The sequence below is a fragment of the Erithacus rubecula genome (assembly GCF_903797595.1).
Source record: "Erithacus rubecula genome assembly, chromosome: 5".
Taxonomy (NCBI): Eukaryota; Metazoa; Chordata; class Aves; order Passeriformes; family Muscicapidae; genus Erithacus; species Erithacus rubecula.
This window is the reverse complement of record NC_136687.1, coordinates 30,238,954-30,251,386: the sequence shown is the minus strand read 5'-3', so window position 1 is coordinate 30,251,386 and position 12,433 is coordinate 30,238,954. Positions and strand designations below refer to the sequence as shown.

At 46.4% G+C, this 12,433-nt stretch overlaps 2 protein-coding genes across 4 annotated transcripts in view; both read right to left on the bottom strand.

Annotated features, from left to right (window-relative positions):
• The window catches only part of CASP3 (caspase 3), a 180,485-nt gene that overhangs the window by 96,453 nt on the left and 71,599 nt on the right, over window positions 1-12,433 (bottom strand). The gene's annotated exons all lie outside the window — the stretch shown is intronic.
• IRF2 (interferon regulatory factor 2) overlaps window positions 10,839-12,433 on the bottom strand; it is a 40,056-nt gene continuing 38,461 nt past the window's right edge. For all 3 annotated transcript variants that reach the window (XM_079305666.1, XM_079305668.1, XM_079305667.1), the window contains one exon: window positions 10,839-12,189. In XM_079305666.1, coding sequence (XP_079161792.1) covers window positions 11,878-12,189 — 312 coding nt within the window. In that variant the 3' untranslated portion in view covers window positions 10,839-11,877. The remainder of the gene's footprint in view (window positions 12,190-12,433) is intronic.

The following is a 12,433-nucleotide window of genomic DNA, read 5'->3' as shown; positions in this document are numbered from 1 at the left end:
AAGACTCCTCAAGTACAGGGTGCCATGTAGACCCCCTGACTGACAGTGACACTTGTTTCCAGGACTGTTTTGTCACCGTGGAAATGTCTCTTTGATCTCTGCTTTTTGTCAAGCAGTAAAACATGGAGACAACCTGGAGCCCTTCACACAGGGACAGCCTGTGTGCAGGCACAGGCATGAACAGTGTGCCCCTTGGGCTGCCAGGGGAAGGGGCTGCTGCTGCTGCCACCCTGCAGGAGGGAGGGATGCTCAGCACACACTGGTCTGGGCATGGGGCTTTCTCAATCAGGCAAAGGGGCCAAGCTATGGCCAAGTGTCCTGTAATTTCCCCTCACTGCAAAAACAAATTCTTTCTAAGCACCTGCTTCCTCTTTGAAGGAAAGTAACACTCCTCAGTGAAAACCAGACTGTGGTCTGGAAAAAAAGCGTTTTTAAAAACCTTAAAAATACATGTTTGTTGATTACACACAATGGGCTTTTCTTCTTTGCATGGTTGGAAACACAGATGTGCAAGGCATTTGCAGGGCTGTCTCTGCAGAGTGCCACAGCCCGTGGCTGGGCAGGGAGCACAATGGCAGGCAGCTCCAGGCTGCTCCCAGAGGCAGCAGGGATGGGTTCCACAGTGGCTCATGCTCAGCTGCTCGAGTTTGGAAGCACTGTCACACCAGCTCACTCTCCTGACTGCCCTTCTCCTGGGAGCATTGCTGAGCAGTGGCAACCACTTGTGTCCATTTGGTGACCCAGTGGTTTTAGGTCTCATTTGGGCTCCTGCAGAGGTGGCACCAGTAATGTGTGCCCAGAGAGTGCCACTGAACACTGTCATTTTGTCCAGGTAACTGAGATTTAACCTGTGCCCAAACCATGTGAACACATGGCTCTGGGAAATGTGAACATGTAGGGCATCACTTTCCTAGCCTGTGTATCTGACAAAATCAGATGCTTGTTTTGTGGTTAAATTGTCAGGCAATGACTCTGAAGCAGTTGAGGAGCAATACTTTTGTACACAACATATATCTGGATGAAAAAACTCATTTCCAGGGAGTATCAGAGCACCCATTTGTGCAAGGTGTGTCCATTGGGATTAAATAATCATTCAGATGCAACCCCCAGCTCAGAAACTCTTCAAAATGCTGATTAGCAAATGGCAGGAGGATTTACCATGGGCAAATCCACTTTGGCAAGGCAAATTCACTTGCCCTGGTTCCAATAATCTTGTCCAAATACTTATCCAAAATCTTGGAGACAGGATACTGGTCCATTCAGGCCAGCAATCTGACGCACATCCCTGTCCTCCTGTTGTGAAAACTACCTCATGGCTGTAATAATTAATCAGCTGGAAACAGCCCAAGTGCAAAGAACAATGTCATGGCACAGAGTACATATTTACTCAGTCAGGGAAAGCAATGAAAAAAGGAGTTTCTAAGCAGAGCAGAAACACCTATCAGAGATACACAAAAGCAGAATGAGAGGTGGAAGATGTGGTTGGGCTTTTGCAAAACTGGTATCCAATTGTGACAAAAATGGAGTTGAGCTCAGTGATGTTGGGCAGTACTGCCCATCTGACAGTAACTGTACTCATATCTGCAGACACACTCAGTTTGGCAGGATTTTAAATAGAAATGAGGTCAGAGAGGAATAATATTTCATTTTTTTAAAGTTTCCAAAGTATTTATACTAGTTGTTTTGTAAGCATGAAGGTAGGCAGCTTGGGAACAAGGTGGGCAAGCTCTGCCCTGGATCCTGGAAAGCAGAGATGATAGACAGTGTGGGGTTCCCACTGCAGAAACACCAAGTGTGAGTTTTCAGGGCAGCACTTCAGCAAAGGCAGCTACTGGCATTTTCAGATTGTCAGCTGAAGGACATTACTGCCTGAATGAAGGACTCTCAGCTTTATGAAAGGTGCTACAGTAAGGAGCATGTAAAAGATCTTCAAACAAAGCTGAAGTCCATGGACACTACTAAGAGTAAAATCTTCATCAATTTGGCCTCTGCCAAAAATCCAGAATGGCCTTCAACCAATATATATAAATTTTATTAAGCAGATAAAATTCTCAGCATAAATGTGGCACAATTTTTTGTTCAAGAGCATGATTTACCTTTCCAAAAGAGAGGGTCCCCATTCTTTTCAAACTGACACATCATTCAGAAAGGTAACCTGAGCTTTGGCCAAACCAACCTGGTTTGCTGCAAGAAGTGTCCCGGAAAAATGCAATTGGCTTGTGAGTTGCATCAGCTCCCACAGCCTGAGCCCTTTGAACACCAGAGTGTGGCCATTCAGACCCCTGATGCAGAGGCACCCCAGCATCTGAGCTGATGTGGAGATACCCTGGAGGATATCATTGCTGTCTCTGTCCTAACACGGAACTTGAGGATGGTATGAAGGGATATACAACATGAGAGCTGCTGTAGCTCCAAGGGACACACCATGTTCTTGTCTCCAGATCAACAAAAGCCATTGGAAAAAGCAGCAGAGGTGCTGGGCAGGACATCCTTCCCCAGATCCCATGACAGTACTTCCCTAGAAACCTTCAAAGACACGCTTTTCCTCCATCCTTGGTCTCCAGCAGGGTGCAGATCCCTCTGGGGGCTTTGGAGCCATACCTGATACCTTCACCTCTTCTCCTGGTGGCAGCTGGCTTCGGGCAGGCAGCTTGCTCTTCCTCACATTGCTCTTTGGAGCTGAAGCCTGTCTTTGGAACAACTTACTTTGAGTTAGCACAAGAAGAAACATGCAAAGGAGGATCAAAATTACCCAGGCAGCTTCATGCCTGCTGAAACCAGGCTTTCTTTTGTAAGGCAATTGAATGGCTTGGCATTGTTGTCATGTAGCACAGGAGAAAAACAAGCACCTCTTGTCCAGAGGGTGCCAGCAGCTGTGGGAACATCTGGCCACGGGCACCAGCTCCCAGCATGTGCCCAGGGATGTTTGTGCTGCTGCCAAAGGGAGGGAAGCCAGTGCCCATCCTGTTGGCTTCACCTGAAGTGACCCAGCTGGGACATTGCTCCAGCTTGGCAGGACTGTGGTGATTCTGTGCACAGGCAGTGGGAGGGGTGACAATTCTGATGAATTGGCCTCAGACACTGTTGTCCTGCACCTGAATTCCCTGAGTCCCACAGAGCAGAAAGAAGCTTCTTTACACAAGAAGATGGTGCTTGGTTAATTAAAGCATCTAAATAAAAACTGCATCACCCTTACTGGGATGGATGTTCCTTTAGCTAATTCCCTTTTTTTCTTCATCAAGGCTATGTTACCTCAAATTAGCATTTGCTGCAGACAGTCAGAGTGGATCAGTGGGATGGGATAAGTTGTTCCTGCAGCTAAGCCTGCAATGAACTTGATTTGGTATCATCTGTCTGCTTTTAAAGACCTTATTCAGATGGAAACTTAAGAGATTTAAGTAAAACTATTTAGAACCCAGTTAACCAGATTTCCATTAATAAATGTGGACTTGCCATAAATGTAATTCTCTACTGTTTATCACTGTGCTCTGGTTTTGCTTTTCTTCTATCCCACCAGAACCTGAAAGTATAAAACCATAAAATGAACAAACTCAGGTGAGGATAACTTCAGCAGAGGTGGCCACTTGGCTGTGTGAAGGAAGCCCTGCTGTCACAGTGCCCTGAGCTCCCCAACTCACATTTACCATTTGCTGTGCCAGTCAGGAGCACCACACTGAGTCTCCAGCTGTGGCAGCAGCTGGCTGGGACATTTGGGTACATTCCCCAAGGGAGGGTGCATTCTGCCTGACACAAGGCTTGTGGGTGCCCAGGCAGACTCCCCAGAATAGCTGAGAGGCCAGGCATGGCAGAGTAGCTTGTTGATCACTAGGTAACTGCTTTTAAACTGATTTTTCTTTTTTTTTTCTTTCAGAAATCTTGCACTTAGATTTTAGTCATTGATTCATTTACTCCTAGATCATCAAGTCCAACCATTAACCAAACACTGCCAAGCCCACCACTACACCATGTGCCCAGTGCACATCTACACACAACTAATTTTAGAACTATTCATTCTGCCTGGAAAGGTCCTGAGGGGAAGCATGTGAGGAGTGACTGAGGTCACAGCTTGGAGGAGACTGAGGGGCATCCTTGTCATGGTCTACAGCTTCCTTGTGAGGGGAAGCAGTCAGGCACTGATCCCTTCTCTGTGTGACAGTGACAGGGCCCGAGGGAATGGCCTGAAGCTGTGTCAGGGAGGTTTAGGTTGGATATCAGGAAAAGGTTCCTCACCCAGAGCATGGCTGGGCACTGGAACAGCTCCCCAGGGAAGTGATCACAGCACCAACCTGACAGAGCTCAAAAAGTGTCTGGACAATGCTCTCAGACATAGTGTGACTTGTCCTGTGCAGGGCCAGGAATTGGATTTCAATGATCCTGATGGGTCCTTTCAACCTCAGGAGATTCTATTATTCTATATAATTCACTTTATGTAATTCATTTTAGAAGAAACCTTTGAAATGCCCATGAAGAGGTCTTGTATCAGCCTTGCTTGTCTCATTATTTACATTTTCCCTGTAAGATTTCCTCTCCAATAAACATCAAATGCTCACAAAGTCTCTCTGTGATACCAAAGAAACTTTATCTCCAAACAGCTGTCACCAGAGTAGCAATATTCTCCCAAAATACTCTGAGCCACTGCACGGTAAGGCCTTCCAGCAAAACAGGAATTAGCTCATTTTCTCCAGCAAAGTATGGCAAATGCCAAAGGAAGCTGCAAGAAGTGCAAATACAGGGATGAGTCACACGGTGTGTGCCAGAGCAGTGGAGGCCTCCAGGGAAATGGGAAAGACATCTTGGATGGCATCATCTGCAGGGTGCTCTGCCCCCAGCCCAGCAGGGATGTGGCTGTGCTCAGAGGGGCACCACAGCACCCCACGGGAGGGTGCAGCACCCCAAAGGCAGCAGGGTGGGTGGGTGGGTGCACAGCCCCCAGCATGTGCTCTGTGAGCCACGTTGGGAGGAGCAAGGCAGCGTTTTGGGGCTGGGCAAAGCCCCACCCTGGTGACTCAGGGCTGCCCCATGCCATGGTTCATGTCATCCCTGTGAACTGGTCAGGGCTGACTGCCCCATGCCATGTTTTATGCCATTCCTCTGAATTGGTTTATCATATTCCACCGTGTGGCTGCCCACTGGAGGCAAAAGGGCTTAGGCAACACAGTGGGCAATTCTGGTTCAAAATCCAAAACATAGCCTCCTCCGAGTACTATTAAAAAAATCAACTCTACCCCAGGTGAAACCAGCACATTATCCACTCTTTATCCCACACCATTTATGCCATGCTTAGGTCCCACAGTATACAATATATCCTAATTAACCACCACCCCCTTCCCATCCTTTTACAAATGCACATGTATCATTCCCTCAGGCCCACCCCTGCAAAATGTCCATTAAATGTCTGTAAAGTGTCCACACAATGTCCATTAATCCAAGACTCTGGCCCCAGCCTAAACCAGCACACTGCCCCAAAGGTGGTACAGGATTAAAGTATTCCCTACAGATGCCCAGAGCACTGCTGGAGGCTTCTTGTGAGAGGATGAAAGCACCAAGTCATACAGCTGGGGAAAATTGGAGGGTGGGCTGAGGGGGCTTGGCAGGGCCCTACAGACTGATGGAGGAAGAGGGCAGAGGGCATCCAGGGAGGAGGGATAAAGGAGGACCAGACTGGAAAGGATATGAGGCAGACTCCAGCTGCAGGAGTCACACAGTGCACGTGTGAAACAGCTGAAACCTGGCTAAAGGAACCAAAGATGTGAAGGGAAGCCAAATGGAAAGCAAAAATGAAGGCAGAGGGAGCTGGGCTGGGATGCAGCAGCTCCACAAACACCCAGCTGGCTGAATGTGCATACAAATGCCACAACCACCTGGAAGCTTGATGCAGCCTCTGGGGCACTGAGACTGACCCCACCCCAAGCACTAAAGATGCTTTAACAGCCATCAGCTCTCGAGGGCTTGCACCAGGAACAAGCCCACACCCCCATTTATGTGCCTATATTTTCTTTCTCAAGAGAATTGTATTCAGAAAAGTTGAAGTGACTTGTGTGGCAGTAATTTAAGTTCTTAAAAAAAATAACCCCAAAAAGCAGGAGAAAAAAAATTGCCTGAGAGTAAAAATACTACTGAAAACTGAAACTTGACAACACCGACTGTGAGAGATAACATCTTTGCACAGGCACACAGCACCCGCCCAACTTCCTGCTGCTCCCCCACCTCTCAGGGCAGAAACTGTCAGGGGTTAATAGTGCAGCACCTTGGCAAATGCCCATCCTGCTACCTGGGTTTGGAGAGCTTAAAAGTTCACCTTCTCCTAAGAAACAGCCTGGAGAAACATGTACAAAGGCACTAAGTGTATAAACCAGCTGAGAAGCCTCAAAGGAGCAGGGGGATGAGGCAGTAGCACAGCCCCCAGCCACAGGCACCATCCAGTGCTCTCCAGAGAGCAGCTACAGCACAGGGGTCTGAGAGCTGCTCCTTACAAAATTAAAATAAAATCACTGACTCACATTCCTCTCCACTGTCTCTACACCAATATGAGCCTGTATAAAACAAGGAGCTATTTCCACTGACATTTCACCTTCTGACATGAGTCCAAAATTAGCTCTTGAACACAAATTCACCAGGGAGGCTGGGCAGCACTTGGAGTTGCAGCAGTGAGAAGTGGCAGCACACCTTTTAGCCTCTGCTGAATTATTTGGACGATGGGTGTGTAATTGAGAGCAGAACTAGCCTGAAGGAGTTACCTATCATCAACTACTCATCAAAAAGTAATACACCAAATTTTGATAAGGATTTCTGTGCCTTTGCTGAGTTATTTAAAGCTGCCACACACAGAAAGGAAGCTCATTTGAAGAGCTGTAATGTACCATAGTCGAATTTTGTGCATCCCAAGCCTTTGTGCAACTGCCTTTGCCCCCTCAGAAAGTCCAGGGTCCTGGGCAGAGCACCATTTGTGGTCCCTGTGGTTTCCTTCCTCCCCACTACTATTTTCATTATTGTTGACAGAAACACTGTGCACCTGCTGCTGTTACTGCAGAGGTGGAAATCCCCCTCAAAGCACTCACCAGAAAGGTCATTGAGCTGTTTCTTCTGCTGTAGCATCAGCAGGGAGACAATGCACCCAATACACCCTCTCTGGCGAAAGAAACACCCACACATGTGCCAGCAATCCCCTCACTAGCCCCTTGTAATAAATCCAGTTGGTAAAAGTAATTAACTGACAAACTGCAAAAGCAGCTAACCTAAGGCAGCAGGGAGGAAGCCAGCCTGGTCTGCCACCTGCACTACCAAGTGGGATGATGCCAGAAGGGACACAGGGCAGGGAGTGTTTCCCTGAGGCATCTAAGGGTGTGTGATGGGTGTCCCAGCCCCTGGCCCTCGTCCACCTCCTTCCAAGGCCACCAGCACACAGCCCCATGCCATGGCCACCTCCTGGCTCCCCTGTCAGGTGTCTGACCCAAGCTAGTGACAGAAGAGGAGAGATTGGAGCAAAGGTTATGTAGCAGTACCTGTTCTAAACCACCTGGAGAGAAAGGAGAAAGAGATGCACCTTGGGTGAGAAAGAAACAATTTAAAGACTCAGCTGGTTTTTGCTGTCCCAGGCAGAAACTCTTTAGCAAACCCTGGTATTTCCAAGGATCCCTGAGGAAAGCCAAAGCATGCACTGGCATGGACAATTTTCACATTTCCTACAGACACCTCTTTCTCCCATTTATCCCAGTGCAGAGTGAATTTATTTTGCAGTCCTGAGGGGAAGAGATAATCAGGTTATGCACAGCTACCTCCTCCCAGGAACTCCCAAAAGGTGCAAAGCATCAGGTGGTACCCCACACTCCCCTGCCTGCCAGATGCTGAGTGTGCAGGCAGGGGAGGGAATGGAGTGGCCACTGGTGATGTGCAAACAGGAACTGAGGCCATCCCTACCTGCTGGGAAAGAGTAAGGGTCTGGTCCCGGGGAATTTTGAGCTGACTCACCTAGAGTCACTTTGAATGGGATTTGAATATCTTTGCATGTGAGGATATTGCCAGGCTCCAGGAGGAGGAGCAGGAGCCTGGATTGTAATATTATGTGACTCATAAGCACACCTGGATAAACTTATGCTTGGGAACATCTGGGTTTTGGGGTTTTTTTCATGCTTTCCCTCGTTTTTCCCCTTACTTCAGCTGAGTTATGGAATGGGTGATCATACCTTCACAGGAGTCCTTCAGTAGTAGCCTTGACCCTTCCAAAACAAGAAAAAACCAAATTTATAATCATTCATAAACTCTCCTGGGGAAAAAAAAAAAAAAAAAAAAAAAGAGACTGGTGTTAGCTTTCCTGGCAAGGGAATAGATCCAACCCAGTTTCCCTTAACTGCTTTCTCTGTAAATTAATCTCCTACATACAGGTGTATATATTCCTCCTATGGAAATACCATCTACCTTGGGGCATCATCTACTCAGTAAACTATGTATGTATGGGATGAGAGCAGAAGAGCATGTAAAATTAACACCATGGCTTGTTTCAGACTTGCATCTTTTAAAACCCCAAGACCCTGTACATGACCTCTTTTTCTACTCGTGGCAGATAAATATTCACACTTCAGCTCCTTCTCCAAGTGAGGGTAAGCTAACTTCAGGTGATTTTGGAAAAGGTGAGAAACACAAGCTCAGGTGATGGGTATTGTCAATAGCTGAGGGCAAAGGCATCCAAGGTAAGAGGGCAGTGATTCCCCTTTGGTAAATCTGCAAAGACAGGAGGAGCCTGTGCTAAGATTTCAGTTTTGCTGAACACTGCCATTCCTCACTTTTCCTCAGACTTCAAACCAGCTCTCTGTGGTTGCAGACCACCTCATGCAGCCAGATCCCCAACTGATAACATGGGCAGACCTCCACTCTACAGACTAAACTTCTGATTTACAAAGGATGTGAGACATCATCAGGCTGGAACCTGTTGGCCTGTGCCAAGACTTGAACTGTTCTACAGCTAGACATGTACTACTATTAAAAGTTCCTAAGAGTTTGAGAAAACAAGTGCCTGGAGAGAAAAGGCAGCTCTCACTAGGGCCTCACTGAGGAAGAGGATGCTGAGTAGAGTAACCCTTACTAGGAAGTTCATAAGGAGACTGGGTGGTGGGAGAGAGGGAGGCTGTGTAAGTGCCATAACCTAAACAGGGAAGCTTCAGAAATACCCTCATCCCAGGAAGCACCTCTGAGCACAGCCCAGATCCCAAGCAAATCTATCCTCTCTAGTTCTGCCACTCCCCTGATGACTTGTCTCCTACCTTGTGTACATCCCTTTCAAGGGGGTCAGGCTATCCCAGAGACCTTGGTATCCCACCTCCTTGCTAGCTGAGCTCCCCAAAGGGGTCTGAACTGCCAGAGCATGGGCAGTGCCTTGGCCACAAGCTTTGTGGTAGCTGCACAGGGAGAGCCTGGCCCTCACCTCCCTCCCAGCCTCCCATCAGAGATTCCTGCAGGCTGAGCACATCCCAGAACTGCACAAGATTAACTTGGTATTGCTGGTAGTGCTGATGGACAGGCACCAGGCTCCCCTTAACTGGCAGTTATGCTATTAAAGGCTGAATAGTTTTTATGACTTCGTGCAAGCACAGGTAACAAACACAATTGAACCCTGGATTTCAGAATGAACATCTGATGTCCCAGCCCAAAGAAATCCTCTGTTGCATTACATCACCCCACAGTGCATTGGGTCTGAGCACGCTGCAGAGGCGTCACTGTCTTTGCAAGGTGTATGCCCCTTGATGGATCATTGTTATGGATACACACTGTAACTCCCATGCTAGGATACCTCCTGGAAATGTTTCAAACACACAAGCCCTGGCAAGAGGGGGTTTTGCCAAGCATACACACTGTACCCAGAGAGGGGCTGTGTGTCTCCTGCTGCTCAGCTACTGTTCCAGTGACCAGCTGAGCTTACTGAGGGCAAGTCAGGCAGGTCACAGAGAAAACACAGCTTGGTCCTCACTCTGCTCTGGCAGCCCTGTTGGGAGTCAGGCTCCATGTAGGCACCTGAATCAGCTGCGGAAACTAAGAAATTGGAAAGGTAAATACACCACCAAATGAAAGGGACAGAAACTAGGAAGTTTACATACATAATTTTAACCCTTGCAAGTTTTTAGTCCCACTCCAAATACTTTTGGGCATCCCTTTTACTCCCAACTCTAACCAAAGATCTAACCTTGTCTTCCCAGGCCACTGGGCAGTGGGTGGCAAAATTACAAGTTTCACACAGACCTATGATCAAACTTGGAACTGTAGCATCAGGTTAAGAATGCAGCAAAATTATTCTGTTTATTTTCCTTTTTCAATAGCCAGCTAGCATATCTCTCTGTAACACAGCCATGTTTGTGCATGTTACTGCTCTTCAGCCCAACATACTCTGCTCTCAGCTCTGTCCACATTATTTTACGTACCTGAATCAATATCAATCAACTGCTAAATGAGATTTTTCCAGACAAGGAAACTGCAAGCAAGCCACATGGAGATCTATGAGGAATGAGGGAAGGACAGCTGAGCTTGCATTGGATAGGGATGGATTTTGACAAGATCCCTTCCATGAAGACACTTGCTCAAAGCACAGCCATGGGTAACAGCTGAAGAGGTGTCCCAGCTCCTAACCTCTATATTTGAGGCCAAACTTGAAAAAGTGACCTTTGAGTTCCAATTGCTCTTTCTACCTCGAGCTGCCTCAAGCACAGCACTTCCCATCCTGTTGGATGGGTGTTCCAGAAATTGTAAAGGCAGTTTACACTAATTGCTCACTCTGAGAGGTCACATTCACCTATCAAACCCATGCCATCTGGGGCTTCTGAAAGATTAAAAATGAGAGACAAACAAGAGGATTATTAAAAATTTAACTATATACCATATTTATTATCAATCCACAGGATAATCTGATTGCTACATGAGCTCATAAAAGCTATTTCACCTTTACAAAATTAAAAAAAATGTGCCACAAGGATGTCATAACTGCTGATAACCAAGGACTGAATCTTAAAATTATAAATTTTGCTGTAGAAAAGATTAAAAAAAATTATATTCACTTTAGAATTTTACTTTGAATAAAATATTCCCCTGTATAAAAAATAAAAAAGCTTGCTCTGGTTAGAATTAGAGTATTTTTCTTCTTTTTTAAATCTGGGAATTTGCATAATATCTCTGTAATAAGTTTCTTTTCTTTTTTCTATTGTACCACGCGGCATTCAAGCATAGCAGATTAGAAACAAACATGATGAAAGCAGTCTCAGAATGTATGAAATCCATATGGAAAGCTTCTGTTTCCTTTCCCTTCCTCTATCCTTTAAAGACACTTTAGCAAGAATAGCCTTGGAAAAGAATACAGGTGGAGAGGGACCTTCAATGTGCCATTAAGTAGAGCAAGGTAATAAAAGGCCTTTTGTAAGTGCTTTCTTAATAAGGTGCAGAAGCAGACTGCAACTTTGCTAGTACTGCACTATGTACAATATTCACAATAGATTTTTCTTTATTTAAAAATATTCCAGCTAGTTCACATTTTCTCTCCCATTCTGAGGCTTTCAGTTCCATCACGGCCTTGACAGCAAGAAGCGCAGCAGCACCACTTCCCTTGTGGTGGGTTGGTCCTCTTATGAAACACTGGAACCTGTGAGTGGGCCAAAGTTCTTGGGTTCTTTTCCTATGTAGCAACCTTGGAAATATGGGTTCAGGTATATACACTGACTGCTGGAGTCCTGAGTTAAAAACACTCCAGCACTGGAGTCAGACACTGCAATGTTTTATATTGCCAAGGCTTTAACTTAAGGTTTGTCTCGTGTGCGTCAAGGGATGAACCTCTCTTAGAGAAACATAAAATACAAAACCAAACAAAACAAAGCTAAAAAACCACACTGTCAAAGGCTTGACTTAGCAGCTCTTGACTCTTGACTGGGTGATGTCTGACGTTTTCTTGATGACGCTGGCCCGTGTCTCTCGGTCTGGCTGGCTGCTGCTTGTGGAGGCCGTGGACACTACTTGTGGCAGGGGGATGTCTGGGAAAGGAGGCCAGGAGCTGTTGTAAGGCAGTGGGCAGCTTTCTTCTTTGACAGTGACTTGGAGGTCAGGCTTGTTGGCTACAAAAGTTGCCATGCTGGGAAGCATATGAGAAGTGTTCCTCATTCCTAGATTGCTGAGATACTGTTTGCCTTCAATGTTTTTTTTCTGCCAATGAAGCCGTCCCTAGAAATGGGGGAAGAAAGGGAAGACTATAACTGAATGCAACTTTGTGAAGTACTCCAAGTAACAAGATCAAGATAGAAATATCCACAAATTGCACAGGAATTATCCCATCACTAAGAGCCTGAGTCTGTAGCCACAGGCTTAGTATGCTTTTGCTCTCAGCCATTTCTCCTTTTCTGAAGTCATCTGCTTAAGTTCAGTTGACTCTCCAGTACTCAGGAGGCACTATGTGCTCTTCTGAATG